Source organism: Aulostomus chinensis, chromosome 20, assembly GCF_037954235.1.
Source record: "Aulostomus chinensis isolate RoL2024-O1b breed Wild chromosome 20, RoL_Achi_v1.0, whole genome shotgun sequence".
Classification (NCBI taxonomy): Eukaryota; Metazoa; Chordata; class Actinopteri; order Syngnathiformes; family Aulostomidae; genus Aulostomus; species Aulostomus chinensis.
In genome coordinates, this window is record NC_141339.1 from 15,647,264 (window position 1) to 15,669,087 (window position 21,824).

General features: G+C 43.8%; 1 protein-coding gene across 1 annotated transcript in view; it reads left to right on the forward strand.

Moving 5' to 3' along the window:
• LOC147242980 (tyrosine-protein phosphatase non-receptor type 14-like) overlaps positions 1 to 21,824 on the forward strand; it is a 38,757-nt gene that overhangs the window by 14,314 nt on the left and 2,619 nt on the right. Inside the window, exons 3-19 of the mRNA XM_086188928.1 lie at positions 52 to 227; positions 9,435 to 9,532; positions 10,580 to 10,647; positions 10,794 to 10,864; positions 10,981 to 11,068; positions 11,963 to 12,051; positions 12,162 to 12,249; positions 12,416 to 12,498; positions 13,234 to 13,294; positions 13,993 to 14,071; positions 14,573 to 15,042; positions 15,132 to 16,481; positions 17,921 to 18,061; positions 18,924 to 19,142; positions 20,759 to 20,887; positions 21,062 to 21,296; positions 21,395 to 21,558. Coding sequence (XP_086045054.1) covers positions 52 to 227; positions 9,435 to 9,532; positions 10,580 to 10,647; positions 10,794 to 10,864; positions 10,981 to 11,068; positions 11,963 to 12,051; positions 12,162 to 12,249; positions 12,416 to 12,498; positions 13,234 to 13,294; positions 13,993 to 14,071; positions 14,573 to 15,042; positions 15,132 to 16,481; positions 17,921 to 18,061; positions 18,924 to 19,142; positions 20,759 to 20,887; positions 21,062 to 21,296; positions 21,395 to 21,558 — 3,609 coding nt within the window. The remainder of the gene's footprint in view (positions 1 to 51; positions 228 to 9,434; positions 9,533 to 10,579; positions 10,648 to 10,793; positions 10,865 to 10,980; positions 11,069 to 11,962; positions 12,052 to 12,161; positions 12,250 to 12,415; positions 12,499 to 13,233; positions 13,295 to 13,992; positions 14,072 to 14,572; positions 15,043 to 15,131; positions 16,482 to 17,920; positions 18,062 to 18,923; positions 19,143 to 20,758; positions 20,888 to 21,061; positions 21,297 to 21,394; positions 21,559 to 21,824) is intronic.

Below are 21,824 nucleotides of genomic sequence, written 5' to 3' on the forward strand. Positions count from 1 at the left end.
GCCATGCTTCCCTGCCCACTGACCCTCTCCACATTTTTGCCCTCACTCTAGACCCATTACTTCGGCCTGTGGTTCCAAGGAAAGACCCAGGCCCCGGCACAGCGCTGGGTGGAGTTGGAGAAACCCCTTAAGAAGCAGTTGGACAAGTTTGGCAATGAACCGCTGCTCTTCTTCGGAGTCATGTTCTACGTTCCTAATGTATCCCGGTTGGAGCAAGAAGCCACCAGGTACAGCACCACCGCCACCCGTAAACCAGCAACAACATGGCAGTCGTGCTTAAAGCTTATAAGCAGAACCTCCTTTTACAGTGATGTGCTCCATCAACTGACTTCATACTCCCAAACCTCTTCTGTCTCTCCTCTTAGTACATTTCAGTTTGCCATAATTCCATGAAATTCAGTGTATTCCTTCTGAAAAAAACGACAATCAAAACTGACCTTCTTGGTGAGAGTAATAACAGAATAGGTCTCTTCTGTATGCAGAGGTGGACAACAAACCATGAGGTACAATGTGGTGATGTTGAAAAAGAGACATCTCAAAGGGATGATTTTAGACTGGACAAGCTAGTGCTGGTCCGTCTTTTCATGTGATGTCTCTTTGTTTCTCTGAGGTGACAGTGAGTCACAGTAGCATTAAGGACCAGACAGCTGCGCCCATACTCATGCACTTACGGGAAATAGCTGTAATCAGGTTCCCATTACAAATTTGAGAATTTTCAGGAAGTGAGGAAAAGCAAAGACCAAAAATTCAGATTCTGTACACTCGTGTTTATCAAGACACCCTGAGTGCAGATGCTTGTCTTTTTTATTTTAATGTTTGTTAAATGCACTCAATGTTTGAACTTAATCGCAAAAGGAGTTTTCCATCTTCCACCTCCATTTCCACTGATTTCAACAAATGCAATAAAATCCAAATGTTGATTAAAATATGGTGATGGAAGCATGACAGGAGAGGATGAGAAACGGCTATTTCAGTGGCGTGATTCCCCTGCAATTCATGCTCAGGAAGTTAAGCATTTTCTTGTTTCATAGAATAAAGGTAGACAGCTCAGCTTTCTGGTAATATATTGCCCCCTGTTGTTGTGGAATGTGAAATTTGAAGTGCTTGTTCAGACCTTTAAACTTGTAACTGGCCTGATAAATATAACGCTGTAAAAATGATGCAGTTGCAGATGATAATTCTTTGGCTACTGAAGATTAATGTTGATAAATATAGTTTCTGGAAACCCCTATTTTTTAATTCTTTTTTTTTTAGCCTCTAAAAATGTCACTCACATAAGCAACATAAAGAAAAGATAAGGTTTTGGCAGCTGTGTTGTTTGCTTTCTGAAGGATTCTTCACCTTTAGGTTGAGTATGGCATTTAACATCTGTGTGAAGAATCAAACATGTGTGATGACTCAGGTACATTTACATCGTCAGCAGCCATTTTCTTTTTCCCAGGGTGTGTTTGTGCATATTTTGCGAGTGTGAATGTGCATGTTACCTAGACGTGAAAAGGGCATCCAGGGGTCAGTGGGTGGTGGACAGTCATTTCAGATTACCTCTTGGACACTCACACACACACACACACACACACACACACACACACACACACACACACACACACACACACACACACTCACACACTCACTCACTCACTCACTCACTCACTCACTCACTCACACGTGCGTGCACGCGCACACACGGCAGGTCTGCCTAGCACTGAGCTGGTGAATTTGCAGCTTTGCTGGATGTGGGAAAGGTCGATTGCAGGTCACAGCTTGACGTTTTGACGCTTGAGTTGGGTTTGATGTGTGTTAACCATTGATGCTCTTCTTCTTCCTTCATATTTGGTGATGCAGGACTAGACATGCAGGTTCTGTATTTATAACGCAACAAATAAAGTCATGTATGTAAGTGGCTGGCTTGATGTGCTCACAGAGAGGTTCGGGAGTATGTGTCCACAGGTTTGTTATATAGAGCCTAGGATCTGCTGTGGTAAAGGGAAGGTATTCCTGGAATCCCCTGCAGGCTTTTATAGTGTGTGTGTGTGTGTGTGTGTGGGGGGGGGGGGTATGAGGGTGAAGGGGCTATGATGGGGCCTTTTGGGGCAATTGAAGGAACAATAGTCTCTTTTTCTCAAGCTCCCTCTCTTTCTTTTACAATTCTTGTACATACTGCCCACCCCCACCTCTTTTTATCAGAGGAATGATCCTCGCATCATTCCAGTCACACATTTGAACTCTCTCTCTTTCCTCATCCCTTCATCCTGCTTTCATTCGACCTCCCTTCTTGTCTTCTTCTCTTAGGCAGGAATGTTGGCACAGCCGTCCAGCGTAGGAGGCGGACCACACATTCCTCCCAGCAGAAGTGCTGGGGGTTAAAAAGAAAAAGGGGGGGGGGGTGTCTGGTTTAGAAAACACTCACACTCACATATGCACAAATATGCACACAAGCTTCCTCACCTCACACTCACGCGCACACACACACACACACACACACACACACACACACACACACACACACACACACAAGAATCCTCTCTTGGAAGCCAGCTGCAGCGCTGTCAGAAGAGTTAGTCACAATACTGTAGAACACACACACTCCCCCAGGCTTTTCACATCAAACCCTTTTTAATAATTCAACCTACTTCTTTTATTACCCAGACTTAATCAAAGGTTTTACCAAATTAAAAGCCTTTTTTTTTGCTGAAACGAGCAGCACTTTTCTTTAACAACTCCCTCTGTTTGTGGGGTAATGAGCACAGTTGCGCCTTCAAAGGTAGATAATATATTGACTCATTTTGTTCAGAGCCACTTCTTTTTTTAGCTTTGCTTGTCTGATAAAAGTGGCAATTTAAGAGTAGGAGTTGGAGTAAGAGAGGAAAAAAGAGCAGGGACAGAGAATGTAAATGTTTGGCAGCAAGAATTTGCTCCAAGTTTATGTCATTTATGTCATTTTTAGCTCACTGCCTGCATGCGTACTCGCTGGAACGTATACATATTTATGTCTCCACAGAGATAAGTTGCATAAGTTTATGCTTTTATGTGAACTCAGATTAGGACAGATTATTTTGGGGTTTTGGGTTGTTTTTTTTTTAAAGGGACATTGTTTTTTTTGTACTGTTCCTTTTTAAAATAAAAGAACTATATGACATTTTCTTTAAATAAGGCAAAACTTTTTTTTTTTCAAACAAAGCCATTGTAAGTTGTTGCCACAAAGCAGAAAGTCACCCTGAGTAAAAAGAGATTTACTGAGAAAGTGATGGGAGTTTTATAATGTGGTCATGTCTCTGAAGTTCAGAGTTTGACTGATGTGTAACCTGATACCCAATCTCTTTCTCTTCCCGTCCGTCCATCCATCTGTTTCTCCTTCCCTCTTTATTCTCTCCATGCAGCTCTGAAAATGACCTGGTGTGTGTTTTTGTGTTTGCACTCTGGCTACATATTTCAGCCAATAATCCAATTATCTTGCAATGAAGACAGTAATGTAATGATGTCGGCGCTCATGGAAACACGGCGCTGCAGTTACTGTGATTTGATTACGGTGAGCTCATGATTGTATTGAGATAAAACATGTTGGGCTCTCAAACTCCGCTGTAAACCCCTCAGTTTTTAACCAACAGTTCAGTATGCCGACAAGAATCTGTGTAAAATGTGTTTTTGCTTGGATTTTTTTTTTCTACTGTTTTGTTCTTTCCACACATTGATAGGATTAAAAAGGCTTGTGCTTTACAACGGTTTTTTTTTGCCTTTGAAACAAACCTCGAACTCGCTCTTGAGTGTGTAACATCCTTCAAACACATCATATTCAAACTACTGTGATGTAAAATCAGACTTAAGGGTGAAAATAGAGGAGAAATCTGATGTTAAAGCCTAGTTAGTATTATTGTTATCATCACATTGCTTTGCGGGTCAGCAGCAGTTGTGTTAAAGGGATGATCCAGTAAGTGATCGATCAGGGTGGATCTGTATCTTCTTCATTCAGGCTTGTGTAGACAGACGTACCTCCATTGTGCTGCACCAGTCCATGAGAAACTCAACCTGGTACCACCTTCTATACAAGAGAAATGCCCAGGTTTGTTTATATTTCTGTAGGCCAGTCATGATAGACATGAGGGGGCTAAGTCCAGGATGCGGTGACAGTGCCCTTGCAAATAAATGTCAGAGGAAGTAGTAGAGGAAGCAGTAGTCTTGATATATTCATATTTGATGTGTATCTATATAAATGTCAGAATGCAGACATGGCTAAGAGCAATAACTGAAATAATCTCTTGAGCAAATCTATACCTAACCAGTGGTTTTCAACCTTTCTGAGTCATAAAGTGCACAGTCACAGTCAACATGTACCCAAAAAGAACATTTAAATACATTCTCTTATTTCTGAGGTAACTGGATGTAATGACAAAATAAACTGTAGCCTTATTGTGTCTTGTATTAAGGAACTGTTCTAATAGTACTGGTTTAACTCATGCACTCTGTGGCAAGATGTATGTGTCAGTGTTCGTGTGTGTGTGTGTGTGTGTTTGTGTGAGAGAGAGAGAGTGAGAAGAGGATAAACTGAATCAGCTTTATTTGTGTATACATATTCAGAGCACTAATCCCAAACTACCTGTTATACTTTGCTGTAATCAGATATCCAGTACTAACTCTCTCTGAATTTCGCTTCAGTAGATTTCACCCAGTTGACCAACAGAACACAATTATCTTACAGAGGGTGAGGTGTGTAAGGTGTGGAAGTGACAGAGGAGCAAAGTGGCCCCAGGAGAGAGAGTGAGGAACCTAAACAGAGAGCTGTTGACGAGAGTGGGACCAGCTGGCCTCAGTAGCCCCCAAGGCTAACAGCAGCAACAGCCTTGAAATCCTAGCTTTGTTCAGCTAGTTATCACACACACACACACACACACACACACACACACACACACACACACACACACACACACACACACACACAGCTGTACTCCGTTGCCCCTTGCTGATTCAACACATTTCAAAGTGAAATCCTCCGGCCTCCCACACAAGCCGTCTGGTCTCATAACAGAGCTGAAGGGGTGGTCAGGGTCATACCACTACAGAGGTGGCAGGGGTCAGTACAGGCATATGTACTCTCTCGCTCACACACACACTCACACACACACTCACACACACACACACACACACACACACACACACACACACACATTTGTGCATACATGCACATATGCTAGCAGGCTTGTTGTAAGGGCTGCTTGGACATCTGGCAGCATGTCTTGAGCTGGGCTCAAACATGCTCGGGCACATAAAGGACTCTTTGTGTGTGACTGCCTGGAGTGCCAGCAGAGCACTCTGCCATGGTGGAAGTCACAAGAAACCCCTAGTTAGAAAAGCTTTACCTCATGCTTATCCGTGTATATTAACCTGCTATTACACCACGATGATGTCAGTCTGATGTGCATCCATGCCAGGCATGTGTGTCCTGTTATAAGACTGTCTTTGTTGACAAGTACGTGTTGCAAGAGTGATACAAATGTTGTTTTCCTGGGATTTTGGTGTTGATACATAAGGCTTGCTACCCACGTTTAGACTGCAACTTGAGGGCAAATCAAACAAATAGTATCAGATCAGGATTTTATTCGTTTACTCCTGTACAAGACATGTTAATACAATTCAAATGGGTGCAGAAAAGTATTTTTTTTACAACGGCAAAATATTCCTGTTGTTCCACTCTGGTTATTCACAGTCACAAGGGTGTGTTTTCAGTTTATGAGCATAATTTAACAGGTTTTATGGTTGGATGAATCATCAAATTTGACATTGATATGAGTGTTTGTGTGTATTAATTTATTTTCATACCTTTTACACTAAATGGGCTGTGTATGTCTTTGAAATTCACCAGTCCAGAGTGACCGTTGACCACCAGAATCAGTTCATTGTTGAGTCCCAGTTGACATTTGTGACAAATTACAAGAAATTCCCGAAGGTGTTCCTGAGATGTGGTGTTTTTAGAAGTGGCAGTTACCTCTGACCCCCAAAACTGTTCCGTATATTCATGATTTCCAGTTAATGTTTGTGCGAAATTTGAGGGAAAATCTCAACTGGAGACATTTTCTTAATTAGAATAGTGCACATATTGTGAACATGAGAGGAGACTTACCTTTTGATCACTAAAATTCAGTTCATCCTTGAATCCCAATGGATGTTCCTGCAAAATTTGAAGATTTTCCCTCATATGAAGTGACATTGAGACCTGACAAAGGACAACCCTGAAGCACTTGTGGCTGTCACTGGTGGAGAGGCTTACTGAGAGAGGCACTTCTCATGACTGGTTCATCTCAAAATGGATGACTTGTCATTTTAGATTTATGTCATGTGGCCACTATTCAATCTTTGTAAATCCATGACTAAAGAATTCCTTCTGGGAATTAATTTGTTTAACGCTTTATAAAGTGGCTCAAAGCTGAGGGGCTCAGTATATAGTCAACAGGAGGGAAGAACCTCTCGAATACACATAATCAGACAATCCTCATATGTTATCTTGTGAATTATGCAATAAATTTACAACTTTGGGCCTCTAATAGTGGCTCCAGCAAGACAAAGTGAGAGGGATCAATCATCTTATGTTTGAATTGGCCTGTAGGTACTCGTCGGATTGTCGCAAGTAGACGTGGGTTTGTTTTCAGGGAACCGCTGCTCTTGAAGACATTTTTCTTGCTGCTTCTTGTCGTTTGGGCTCTCCCGTGGGTGAACACTAAGACCTCGTTTTACTGCCTTTAACTGTTGTGCTTTCACTTGTTCATAGTTATTTCAACAGTTCGCCGTCCGCCGCACCACCGCTGGCCTCATTCTGTTACCAGTGAACCCCAGAGAAGCAACCGCCGTCAATGTCTGCATTTCCCTAGACCCCGTACGGAGGGAACGTTGGGAAAACATGGAGCGTTTGTAAAAACAAAGTCCACAATCATTTGAAGGTTTAGGGTTCCGCAAGGCTCCTCCCCTCTAAAACCGCATCAAGCTCCGCCTCCCCCCTGCTGCAGCAGTGATGGTTGGGGTTGGCTAATTAGAGGGTTGCCACGGGAACGGAATGGCAGCTTAGCCAACGGGTGTAATGACAGGGTGAGGGAGGAGGGCGGGGTCAGATTATAGGCCCAGAGTATGCTGAGAGGAGCTCAAAAAAGAAAAGGAGGAGAAGGAGAGGGGGTGAGGATGCGAATATGAAAATAAAAAGATGTTAGGATGTAAAAGATGGAGTCTTATGGTGAGACATCGAGGAACAACCAAAAATGTGAGAAAGAGGGGAAGAGTGAGCGAGTGACTAAGCATGTATAGCGCCGTGGTTTTCTGAGAGACGTTTGTGTACTCTGGCATGAGCGGTTTGATGTATGCTTCCACTCAAGACTCGCTCTGGTTTGGTGTGTGTAGATGTCAGGAAAGTTGTCTCGCAGCCCACATTGGAAAGACTCACCCTGCGGTCGCCATGGCAACAAACAGGAAACGGTGTGCAAGTTTTATGCAGCTGAGCCCAGTCACCCTGACCGTTTCTCTCTCTTTCCTCCTGTGTGGCCACTCTATTCTTCAAAAGACAAACATCCAGTTGGACCAACGCTAAAAGTGGACAAAAGGAGCTCAGAAACCTAAGGAGCTCAGTGTATTTCAGCTTCTTGGCTTTGGGAATTTAACCACATTGTGTGCGGGCTGCCGTAGCCTCAACAATCTGAACAGTGTCATCATATCAGCTTACACTGTGCAAAACCACCACTGCCTAAAACCACAATGCTCTGGTCCTGGTTTGCCTCACATTCACACAACAATTATAATTCTAAGCTTGTGTTACCCTATCTAAGATCAAACCCAGCCCTCGTTAGCATTGGGTCAACATTCGGTTGCATGTGAAATGCTTGCTGTTAGCTGAAGATTTAGCATGGTATACAATTGGCATCCTTCTGGAGTTAAAAATGAGTCAGTGGTATTTCAAATAGAGGTGATTCACTCATTCCTCACTCGAATTCTGCAACAGGCTCCTCTGGCATTGTCCTAGCCAGCTAATACTGGTGCCTTAACTGTCATGACGCATTCCTTCTGTGGCACAAACCAGGAGAATATACCTCTGTGGTGTCTCATAGATGTTTGCAAGCCTTCAGTTGCTAATGCGCAACGCCTCCAGCTCAACCCTTCTTTCTGTCTTTGGACAGACCTGACACCCACATCATGTTTTCCAATTCAGTTTTATAGAAGTGGTTTTCAGAGACATTGTGGCTATTTGGGAAAATCACTTTTACCACTAACTGAATGCTGGAGAGTTTCTGAAAGCTAATAAGACTGCCTATGCTACCACCCACTTAGATTTTTTTTTTGTGCAGTCAGTTAATTAGGTAGAGGGGCTGCGGTGCAGTCTGATATGTTAAATGCTAGACTGAGAGTCTGCAGCACTTTTGCTCTGATGCTCTGAGCTAAATGCTAACATGCTTACAAATAGCAACGCTTGTGTTTATCAGATATAAATGTTGATGTTTTCAATGTTCACATCTTTGCTTTCGCATTTCAGCATGCTAACTTTGCTAATTATCACTACACTTTGTATACAGCTGCAGCTAATTGGAATGTTGTTTGCTTGTGCATCAACAAAAATTGGCAGAACTCATTACCTTTTCCAAGTAAGTTATATTTGGCCTCGTGTCTGTCTGCTTTGACCTGGATAGTGGAAGAACTTATCAAGAACATTTTGGCACAGATCCATTCACCATCATGAAAAAAGGTATATTTTACAATGGTGGAGGACTCTGCTCTAGGATTACCTATCTGCCAGTGAAATTACACAAAATCTACATGGCAGATTTTCAAAAAAGAGTGAAAAACTGCATGTTTATGCCTCAGCAATGGTGGCAACTGTGGAAGCGAAGACATTTTGTTCAATGGGTTCTCTTGCTGTCCCATGTCTGTTTTCATGATGTCTCAGGAATGACTTGAGGGAGTTTTCAGCAGATTTGGCACAAAAGTCCACTGGGACTAAAGGATGAACCCAAATGATTTTGAGTATCAGTGGTCAAAAGCCAAGGTCATAACAACCTCACATGTACATAATATCTATCCCATTCTTGTTAATGTGTCATCTCAGGAATGCCCTCAGGTAATTCCTTCAAATTTGGAACACTGCGACTCGAGGATGAACTGAAAAGATTTGGGGGTCAAATGTCAATGTCACTGTAACAGACAAACTTCAACGAGGAAAAAAAACTGTGATGTTGTGTTCCTTGATTTACACTGGCTCACCCATCTCTCACATAAACTGCATTTTCTAACCTTGTCCTTGGCGTATATGAACTCCAGTACATTTCCAAATCAAGTTAGTGGGATTCAGTATGCATTTATCAGTATAATAAGCATCCATTCTAAACATGTTGAGACTTCTCACAAAAAAGCCTATTTATACTGGATGTCTCTACAGCATCTGATTTTTTTCCCCTTTTTTTTGTCTCCAGGTATCAGTATTACTTGCAGGTGAAGAAGGAATTGTTGGATGGACGTCTTCACTGCACAGTGGAGCAGGGAATCAGACTAGCTGGCCTAGCAGTACAAGGTAGTACATCCAGGGGTCAGACACACACACGCACACACACACACACACACACACACACACACACAGACGCACGCAAACAACTCATGCGGATAATCTACCCGAGGCAGACAGACAGCGTAAGAGAACGAGAGAGTGCAAACTCACACTTTCTCAGGTCATCTTGACTTCACAACCTAATATGGCTGCATACCACAGGGAGAGCCCCATCCACTTGAGTTCCTATGGTATCAGCTTTTACACACATACACACACACACACACACACACACACACACTCTCTCTCTCACTCTCTCTCTCTCTCTCTCACTCTCTCTCATGGGCGATCTCCAACTCTGCGGTCTAGCTCCTAAATGCTGTTTGCGTCTCAGGGGGAATGTAAACAGACAGTTAGCTTATCACCAGCTCCAAGGTTAGGATTAGCAGCATCAGGAAGACCCTTATCAGTCAGGAGACGAGAATCCTCAGCTACCTCCTACCGCACCTCTTTTTATCCAACAGCCTGCAGGAAAGACCTTACAGGCCCTATTTGGAGTCATTGAGGAGGGTGATGGAGCAGTATATTGTAAGAGTTTTATCAGCAGTTAAAATGAATTAGTGCTGGAAAAAAAATCACAAACCAGTACAAGATCAGCTTAAAGGCTTTATTTCCCATCATAAAAATAGTAATGAATTCCACTGTATGAAAATGGCTTTCCTAAATATGTTATATAACAACCAAAACAGCCACAGGAAATCTAATTTTTGTCACAGTTGGCACATTTTGTAATAAAAGTTTGGCAGTGTTTCCGAGACCTGGCAATTCAGTGGTCATCAGCAGATTTGTTACAGAGGACTAGGCAAATATTTTAGCAATTATGATTTATTTTTGGAATCCTTTGGAATGTTATAGCTTTAAGGAGAAAGGGGACTTTTTGGTTATTTGGAAAGACTGTCTTAAGATCGTTAAGTTATCATCAATGCTAAAAAAAATTTTAATCAACCTTTTACACTTTTACATGTGCAAAAAATCAATTAAACGCATTATAAATCTGTGTTTTTTGTTTTCTAGCTGACTTTGGGGACTTCACTCAGTTTATGTCTCAGGACTTCCTCAGGGAGTACGTGCTTTTCCCAGTGGTGAGTTATCAAATTATGCGTGAGTGTGTGCTTGAGTGCTTGAAGGCACACAATCCTCAGTCACTGGTGCTCTGATTTGTTCCATCAATGTTCTCTCTTAACTTGCCTCCTGATGTTTTGTTCCCTTTATGCTTGTTATCCTCCAGAACTGGCCTAATGGAGACGAGGTGCTGGAGGAGTGGACTCAAAAAGTTGCTGAAGAGCACAAGAGCCACTGGTACTGCCAGCTTTTATACATTATTTACTGCATTTGTGTGTGTCTGTTTGTACCTGTGTGTGGGGGAAAAAAAAGAGATCTGTAGATTCTTAGTTCCTGGAACTGTATCTTTGCAGTCGAATGCAGACTGCTGAGGCAGAGCTGCTGTACATCAAGGAGGTGGAGAAACTTGACGGCTTCGGTCAGGAGAGTTTTCCCGCAAAGGTACATAAATCAACTCAATCCTCCCACACATGCCTTTACTTATCAGGGAGCAGGGAATTGGGAAAGTTCCCATTTGGAAAAAGCCCACTTCATAGTTAAAAGTGTTCTTATAACACCATCAAACATGGTTGCCTCCAGAAAAAGAGCTCTAATTCTGCTCTACAGAAAACCTCATCATCCTCATCAAGATGGCCAACAAGCAGCTGACAAGATCAATTTTCCAGCTGATTTCTGTTACTGACAATGGGGTAACATGGGTAGCTAGACATTTTGTTAGCTACATGCTAGCTATCCACATTATGACATCACATTTGCATCTCTAAATGTTTCATTTTAAATAATCACCTGGGCTCACGAGTCCAGTTGTATCATATTTTCATATTAATTGTGGGTTTTTGTAAATTCCAGCCAAATGAAATAAAAGTCTTTGCTTATCAACTTTACTGCAGCAAGGTAAAGCTCTCTAAATGGCAAGACTTCATTGGACTAAATCAATATTTCCAATGGTGAAACAAGTAATTCCACGAGGGCTGTGTGTTACTTTGAACATTTCTGCATGTTTACAGCAGAAACAGGCCTTGATGACTTCTTCTAGCTAGCCCAGTGCTAATTTGACTGTGGATGAATAATTCCTCATGGGTTATGCTATGTGACGCTCAACACATTTGAAACACTGAAGACTTAATCGCTTACAGTGGAACCTATGATGTAAAGTTCCACACTGTGGGCTTCAATATGTGACATCACTCAACATCAAGCCTTGGCTTTTAAAAGCCTTCTGCTTACTTACGCATTCATTGTGTCCACTTCCTATGTGCTCATGAACACACAAAAGTACCTAAATGGCTTTGATTGTGGTGAAACTTTTACACATTGTTTGTACTTTCGCGACAGGACAACTACACTAACGACATTTTCATCGGCGTTTCCTTCATTGGAGTGTTTGTCAAGCACCGAAATGGCAGATCTATCATGCTCCACAGGCAAGTCTAAACCCATATTTATCCATTGAAGTCTAAAATGAACAAGTCAATTTGTGAGTGAAGACATTAACATTTGGATTATGGGGGAAATGTGTGTTTTTGTGTGACAGGTGGAATGACATTGGCACAATAGCGCACAATAAGTCAGCCATCACAGTGGAGATAACAAGTAGAGATGATACAATCATTTTTCACATGGTGAGTGTTGTGTCTGCGAGGTGGTACACACATGCTTCCTACAAGGTAGAATGAGGGGGGGAAAGTACAAAAACATTCCTGGATATCCCTGAAGGCAGACGAAAACACAAGAGGATATTGTGTTAATTTCATATGTCAATGTTTTTCTTTGTTTCTGTATTTGTAGGAGGATATGGAAATGGCCAAGTACATTGCTCGTCTTTTCACGGCCAGACACAAGTTCTACAAACAGAACAAGATCTGTGCAGAGTGAGTCTGGAGGACATGCAAGGAAGACAGCTGAAGGCCACTAGATCATTTATATTCAGTAGTGTCTCTACATATAACATTATTTGAAGGTTTTGAAAAGAGACTAACACCAAAACAAATAGAGTGGACCAGGAAGGAGTTCTAAAACCTGGAAATATGTTAGCATATTTGATGAGTTTGTCTTGTCTCAAGGTCAATCAGATTTTTGAATCCTGTTGGCAAAGATATTTTGAGGTTTTGTTCTGCAACATGAAATCATCGTTAAACACTGCCCTTGTGGAGGTTTTTATGCAGCCTTAAAAAGGCAGTTGTAAAAAACATAATCGGGTCTTCGCCTGAAGTACCTTCAGGCTCAGGCCCTAATAATAATAAACGAACAAGATGACCGAGGTTGACAACAACAGAAGAAACTCACATTAACTTTTTCTACGATTGCATTTAAGCTTCAATAGTTGAAAAAATTGGTGTTCATTTGGGGAAACCATGTTACAAAACAAAACATTTAAGTCTCGTAAACGTTTGTGCAGTAGCTTATTTTCAGGAATAATCCAAAATTTATAAAATGTAAGTGTTTTAAGTCGCGTGAGCATTTGGTCGAGGGAACACATGGTGATGCTAGCCTACTTTCCTACAGAATATGTCATCGCTGTAGCATTCGAACAGCCATTAATAAGTTAGAAAGTACTTGTATAATAAATCCTAGTTTCCTCTGTCAATTTATTTCTGTGTCTGCAGACCGACTCACTCACCTGCACCGATCAGGAGGAGACCCACCTGGACCCACCGCCTCTCTCTGGTACTGTCACTCTCCCACAAGTCTCTTTCATTTGATTTAATATCCCTCAAAATTGTTTTTTTTTTCCCTTCGGCCTCTTAAAGGCTATAAGACAGAGGGGGATTTTGGGAGGAAAGACAGAAAAGGCTGTGGTTAGGGATGTGACCCTGTTCTCCCACTCAGGGCAGCTCTTAATTGTGCCACGGAGTCTTGGTTTTAACTTGCGTTGGTGGTGTTGGAAAGTTTGCAAGGGTGTTGCTTGGTCTGATTTCCGGTGCGACAATGAAGGCAGTGATTTGTGCGTCTCCATCCTTGCTGGCCAGACAATGGCTAGGCTAAAAGTGGCACAATAGCTTTTCAGTAAGTCCACTGGAATACTCCGATGTCTGTCTGGAGAACCACAGGCACTGGTTGTTAACAACTCCACAGCCCTCAAATAGGACTGAGCTGGCCACAGTCACCTTTAGTGTGGATGTGTGAAAAAAAAAGATTAGAGAAGTAATGCAGTAAAAATTGTGTCACTGACTGAAAGTGACAATTCCATTTCTCTTTGACAGATATATATAAGTATGTGTATCTTTATAAATGTGTGTGTGTATATATAATGTATGTATATATAATGTATCTATGTATATACTGTATAGGTTGATAAAGACAATCTTCACAATTTAATCAAGTATAACATTTATTTATACTCATGCGTCTATGTCTTCATTTAGCCACGCCCTCAGTCATGCAACTTCCAGACAATGCATTCCCAGTATGGCGAGCATTATCAAGACACACAGAGCTCTCAAGGTATGTGTAAAACACACACAAGCACACACGCTCACACAAAGTTTCCCTAGCAATAACTGAAGGACTTGAATAGAGTCAATTGTCTTCTTCCCATCCGGTGTGGAAGTCAATGCCAGCGAATTAAGCCAATGTTTGTGCTGCCGAACAGTGACCTCATCTTTGTTTCACTCTTCAATTAACTTGTTCACATGCTCACTCTCCCTTTTTAATCCCAATAACTTCATTCATGTCAGCTTGTAATAAACCAGAGCTTGTGGAAAAGCATTCTGGGCGTGCTACTATGCGTAGGTGTGAGATCATTCTGGAGTTGGACCTCAGGCATCACACTCCTTTTTGTGTGGATGGATATTATGCTTGTCTGACTGCTTGTGGGCTTGAGATAGTTTCACATGGGAGAATGCTCCATTTGTTGAACAAACATAGTTAGCTGTATAGAAAAGGAAACAATGTTTCATATCAGTAGAAAACTGTCTCAATGTCTTTCCCTCCTCTGCTTTTTAGACAGCATCTTCCATGACGACCACTACTACAAGTCCCAGACCAGCCTGGATCGCTGCCCGGTGGACTTTCCCTACCGTAATGGTACAGTCCCCAATGGAAGCATGTACAGCAGCCCCAGCCTAAGCTCCCTCAACCATTCCCAGACTTTTGTCCCACCCTCACCCATGTCTTCCAACCTCAGCATACCTGGCAGTGAGCTCATGCGCCCAGATTATATTCCCAGCCACCGCCATAGCGCCATTATTGCTCCGTCCTACCGGCCCACACCAGAGTACGATGCTGTCATGCGGCAGAAGCGGCGCATGCTCCCGGCTCACCATGATCTCCACAGCCAATCACTGCGGAGTCTGAACATCAGTAATACCTGTGCTTACCGCCAGCCTGAGGCTCTGGTGTGTAGTCAGCCTGAAATGAGGGAGAGGGGTCCTTACCACGGTCTAGGACCCAGCCCAGGACCTTACACCCCACAGGTATTAGCGGATATTCCAAATACATTTTCACCAATTTTTTTGCTTTTGTTCTTTTCTGCATCTCACGCTTATTTTTATCCACTTTGTAGATCAGCTACAGTAAGCCTGTGTCCCATGGACCGCATCAAGGTGGGCCGGCCAGCAGCCAGGGGCCCTGTCATTCACCGTGCATCAACGGAGGTGGAGGCAGCAGCGGCGATGGAGGTGTAGGAAGCTCCATATCTCACACAGTCAGCACACCTGAGCTGGCGAACACCAAACAACAAGGGACAAATGCAGGAAACTATGCAGCGACCGCAAATATGCTGAGAAACCACATGTCCCGACCTCCCCCACCTTACCCCTCCAGCTCCTTCCGACCTGCAACCAGCACGCCAGACCTGGCGAGCCACCGTCACCGCTGCATCGGGGGCAGCAGTCCAGAGCTGGTTACTCGCATGGTGCAACTGTCAGTCAAGACCTTCCAGCCGGACAGCTCGGCTGTAGTGCACCAGTCCTTACAGGAGGTTAGCGAGCCTTTAACTGCTGCAGCTAAGCACCGTTCAACACTGGGCAAGAGACACAGCATGGAGGTGATCAGCAGCATGAGAGGTGGAGGAGGAGGAGGCGGAGGAGGGGGGGGAATGGAGGGCCTGGTGATGAAGGGCATGAACACTCAGCTTCATCGGAGGAATACTCTCAGAGAACATGTGATGCCCCCTCAGCCTCAGTCCATTTCTCAACCTCAGTCCCAAACCCCTCAGCCTCAAACCCAGCCCCAGCCTCAGGCCCCTCCTCAGCCACCTAAAGAATTGCCCATGCAGATGCCTGCGCAGAAAGGACAAGAACCATCTGTGACATCGTCGGGGCATGTGGCCTACCAGCATCAAAAGACTCTCTCTAATGCTACTATGCTGATCCATAGTAGTGAGAGTGAGGAGGAGGAGGAAGAGGAGGAGGAGGAGAGACCAGAGCTGGATGTTCAAATCCCAGGTCTCAATGAGGACATCAGCATTAGTGCTCAACTCCAGGCTGCTCTGGCCAAGCTGCCAAACAAGCCTCCTCCAGAGTACCCTGGTCCCCCTAGACCTCTCAGCAGTGCTCAGATTCACACACACAATCACAATCACACCCACCACCACAATCAAGGACCACAGGGACAAATGGACCCGAGCCAAGCCCAGGGCCGGGCGCTCAAACCCGGGCAGAGCCAGGGTGGAGGTGGAGGAAGCGGCAGCGGCGGCCCTGGAGCTAGCAGTGGTAGTGGTGCAGGGGCTGGAGGTACTCTGACCAGAGGGGACCAGGGCGGGGTGAATGGAGCAGTTTTAGGCCCATCTATTTCAGAACCGGACCTGACCAGCGTGAAGGAGAGGGTGAGGAAGGAGCCAGTCAAAGAGAGGCCGGTGTCAGAGATGTTCTCTTTGGAAGACAGCATAGTGGAGAGAGAAATAGCCCAGAGGGTAAGACAATAATTCAACTAAACATACCCTGGGATATATGATTTGACTTTGGACTATTTTGATATGATTGTAACTGAAATGATTGGACATTTGTAAGAGAACTACACATTTTGTCACATAAAAGTGGCAATCTTTGATGCTTTTAATTTGTTAAATATAAAGACTTGCAACCTCATCATGTTTTACTTTTTGGGCAAGTTCTGAGCTGGAATTTTTTTGCAGACTTTTTCTCGTTTGCTTTCCTGTACTTGTGCACACACTGTTTTACCTGCAGCCCCACTAATCATATTCAAAATGTTCCAGCATATAAGTATTATTTGCATTTATGCGTATTTCTAAGGAGCACAGCATCACATGACGGGATCAGTGACAGCTTTTATCATGTCTTTATGATTGCAACCTTGCCCCCGACTTTAAAAAAGAAGCAAAATCATGAGACAGAGCACAAATAAGTGATCCTCCACTGAAAAACAACACCATGTTGGTCCAGTTTTTATATGTCCTACTGTTGTTTGTTAGTTAGTTTCTTAGTTCCTGATTAGCAGTAATCCGGGGTTCAGCACTTGAGAGGGTAGCACTAGGCTCTGAGTCCCGCCAGGCTGCTAAAACCTTGAGAAATCCTGCAGATTATACTTTGAATTGGGCATTCTTGTGTAGGTTGGCTCTCTGTAAAGGAACAAACATTTGACACAGCACCAGAGTCCAGGTATAAGTTAAATCATATAATCGCCTTGCAGCCATGAATCTCAAGATTAACCTGATGTCGTTCAAATTCACAAAATATAAATGTAACTTTCCCGTCTAAAACTGCTATGAAGCAGCTATCCCTCGTTGCTACCAGCTGGCTTATCCCCTACCTAGCTGGTACCCCCGGTGACCCCCCAATCTGTTGTTTTGACTGTCCCACAGGCAGTGTAGGAGGTGGAGAGGCGAAGGGTGGAGCTGTCCTGGAGGTTTTAATAGCATCAGAGATTAGGGGAGGTAATCCTCAGAGGAAGGAGGGACCGTACAATGTGGGTCAGAGTTTGGCTAACGTGGTAGCGTTAGAGAAAAGATAGAGGGAGTGAAGTGTGTGTGTGTGTGTGTGTGCGTGTGTGTGTGCGTGCATGCGTGCGTTTGTGCATGCGCGCGTGTTGTGTGTGTGAAGCAAAGAGGACTGAGGAGGTAGGTGGGATTGAACAAAGGGATGAAAGAAGTAAGGAGGGACCTGACAGTGATTATAAACTCAAAATTTTAGGGTGAAGGGCACCAGAGGACTGCCAGAAAGGACACACGCGTATACATATGGACATGTACGTCAAACTTTCTCCGCCCACTCCTACAAATGCACACTACACCAAAGTAGAGGCTGCTGTAATCAGGCCATGGCAAGTTCGCTCAGTCTTGCAATGCTGCAGGTACCTGTAACCATGACAGCGGGATTTTCCTCTCTTTTGAAGACGCTAGAACGACAGAAGATGTCTGTTGACTCCATGAAGAGGCCGCTGATGATGGCGGCCCTCAACGGTCTCTATGTGGCCCGAATGCCGGTTCCAGAGTGTCCCACCGAGGAAGGTGGAAAGGCCGCTACAGACGAACGGGTAAGATGCTCACCGCTGCTATGAGAACCAAAACATTAAGCAAATATTTAATTTGCATTTCAGTATTTTTGAATGGTGATGGTGTGATTGTTGATTTCCAGTGTTTTTCTGCTCCTGCATTTGTTACTTTACCCAGCCCAAAACTGCTTATTTTGTTATGATTTGAATAATGTACTAACCTTGTATGATACAGATAGAAAACATAATTATCAGAGGTCTTTTTCCTTCAGTTTCTTAAAAAAAAATGCGTCACTCAACTGCTCTTGTTACAGATTAGTCTTTTATTCAATTAAAGACCAGAAAAAAATCCTAACATTGCAGTTTCACTTGCTGGTTCTGCACAAGAACAAAAAACCCCCATTAGAGTTGCGTTAACCTCAAGCATGGTCTCATCTGATCACGTCCATGTAATTCATTCCATTACCCCAAAACTGTCCTTTCGGTGGTTGTTGTGTGCGGTTTGACACTCAGCCTTTGTCCAGACTGTTGCTAAGCTAACGGGGGCAAGCCCTAAGTGGGCTGTGGAACGCATGGCATGGTGGTGCTTATCGCCTGTGGGCCCACTGGTATGTTAAGAATTTGACCCGAGAGAGAGAAAGGGAAAGAAAGAGATAGAAAAAAAGAGAAAGACAGAGATGTTACCCTTTTAATCATGACTAGCCTGATAAACATGTTCCCCCCTCAGGACAAATACCACTTAGAAGCAGTACTTTTATAACTGTGAGTTCTTCGATGGTGAATCAGTGTTTAGCTGAAAGTGATGATGAGAGTAGAGAAATGTAAGGCCTGAAACAAAACCCTCTGACTGGAATCCACTGACTAACAACCCCCCCATCCTCCTCCACCTCTTCCTCTTTCACAGTGTAAGACCCTGGAGTTGAAGCTGGAAGAGGAGCGGGTCTTCACTGAGTACGAGCAGGTCCCCAAAAAGAGGCCGGACTGTGTTCTCACCACAGCGACCCTTCCAGAGAACACAGAGCGCAATCGATTCCGTGACGTGGTTCCTTATGAAGAGAACCGAGTGGAACTTGTACCCAACAAGGAGAACAACACAGGCTACATCAATGCCTCTCATATCAAGGTGCGCCCATGGGGTCCAGGGTGGGAGAGAGAAGATAAGAGGGGCACCTTCTCTTTTGTGATCTCACGCTAGTTCGGTTGTGTATGCTCAATGCACATTTTGAAGTGGTGCATCAGAAAAGGCAATTCTCTAAGAAGTTTTTATGATTTCTTAAGGTGGTTTTTGCCTTTTTTAAAAGGTTAAACTCTGACTGACCTTGTATTCGCAAAACTTAAACTCTGACTGACCTTCTATTCGCAAAACTTTGTCCCTGGACTGCAAGCACCATGACAGATACTAGCTAGCATGTAAGAGTGACTACACCTCAAAGTAGCCAAGACAGCCGTTTGAGCCTCTACTATTTGCTCACGCCAACATTGACTATTCTGCCATCTTCTGACCAAAGTACACATTGTGTGGCACGTTTGTTCACCCCAAACCATTTTATGGAATTTCCCGTTTTGTTTTGTTTTTATCAACAACTCAAAAGTTTGCTTAAAATTCTCTGGACAATTAATTAAAAACATCACTTCTGATTCTCACTTTTTATGTGTTAGGTGGGAGGTGTTCTTGCATTAAGTGTGTTATCACTGCTCTGTGAAAGTTATGCATTTCCAAAATGTGAATTTCATAAGACAAGAAAACAGCCTTTTACTCTGCGAGAATACATTAAAAAAAAAGCGTTTCCTATCTAATCATAAATTGTAGATTTTTTGGGGGGGGGGTTTTTGGATGCAAGCTTTATGAAGAAGAACATTAATACAACCTAGCATCCAAAAAACAAACAACAACCCTATTTCACAGGGTTTCATAATCTTAAGGTTTACGTGTGCGGCTTGTAATTACAACTGCAGTCTCCCCCAACTTTGCATCCCCCACATCACACAACACAGATGAAGAGTTCCACTCAGCTTTCCTCTTGTCTTTGTTGTGGTCATTTCTAAGCGAGGGAACGGCTCGGAGGAGAGGATGAAAGGCTGCTATTGAAGGCTGTTTGGGCCTTTAAACTCACAGAGCTCATGGAATTCACAAGGAATGTGGTCCAAACTCCAAACCCTCTTAAGTCAACCTGAGCTGCTCTCAGTAGCCCCTCTATTCACTGCGCGTGTGTGTGTGTGTGTGTGTGTGTGTGTGTGTGTGTGTGCATGGACAAGCATCTGCATGAGTTTGCATTTTATGGCGGGTGTGATCACCTCCCTGAATCGCCGCCTATCACCGTGTAACCCTCTTACTTCCTGGTCATTTAAGGTAGCTGCTGCAGAACAAAAGAGCTTGTTTATTAGCCGTCGGTCCATTAATACAGCGTTTACAGTCACGGGGTTGTCCAAGGAATCAGCTGGGGCGTCCTCATGATGTAATAACACTTGAGTGCTGTATGTATTTGTGTGTGTGTGTATTTGCGTGTCTTCTGATTGTTAATGAGGGAGAGAGAAGCTGTTGAGGATTTTAATGAGAGGATGTGGGGGATGACAGGTGTTTACACTGCCCTCTAGTGGCTAATTAAATTACCCAATGCAAAGTTTCTAGTTATGGAGTGAGTTTTTGCTTGTTAGGAAGTGATTTTACATGTTTAGTCAGATTAATAATTAACTTCTTACTGATTTAATATGTGTGTGTGTGTGCGTGTGTTTCCCAAGGTGATGATCCGAGGGGAGGAGTGGCACTACATTGCCACCCAGGGCCCGTTAGCCAACACCTGCGCCGACTTCTGGCAGATGGTGTGGGAGCAGGGAGTCAACGTCATCGCCATGGTTACCGCTGAGGAGGTATACACACATGCAAACACACACACAGGGACACACACACACACAGATATACACGCACTCAGTTTACCTAGCAGTAACTGAAAGACTTGAATAGAGTCAAACCACAGATATTTACCAATTGTCAGCTGGTATATGTGTGTGTGTGTGTTTTCTTTTTCACCGGCATCACACCAGGAGGGCGGCCGCTCCAAGAGTCACCGCTACTGGCCAAAACTTGGCTCCAAACACAACTCAGCTACTCATGGAAAGTTTAAAGTGACCACCAAGTTTCGGACAGACTCAGGCTGCTACGCCACCACCGGGTTGAAGGTCAAACACCTTCTGTCAGGTCAGGAGAGGACAGTCTGGCACCTGCAGTACACTGACTGGCCTGAGCAGGGCTGTCCTGAATACGTCCAGGGATTCCTCTGTAAGTGATATCATCGCCACATCACCTCCTTATTTATGTGTAGTGAACCTTGTGTCACACCTTCACTTCTTCTCTGGTCACACTCTCCTCCCCTTCAGCCTACCTTGAGGAGATCCAATCAGTGCGGAGACACACTAACTCCATGCTGGACACCTCCAAGAGTCTTAATCCTCCCGTGGTGGTTCACTGTAGCGCCGGGGTGGGTCGTACTGGCGTGGTCATCCTCACTGAACTCATGATCAGCTGCCTGGAGCACAATGAGGTGGGTGGATAGAGGACTTGGAGGGCATTTAGATCTGAAATGGCACTTTTGTTTAAGAAAATGCAAAAGTTATTGAGTGGGTGTTGCTTTGTAGCTGGAAAGGTCAGATTTTGTAGTTTTTTTTACAAAGGACAAGGATCATAGAACTCTGTTGCCTCACACAACCCAGTTATGAAGAGCTGAAGAACTGGACCTGAGAGCAGAGCAGCAGGGAACAGATGCAGCAAAACACTAGCACACTTGTTCAGTCCTGCAGCCTGGAAAAG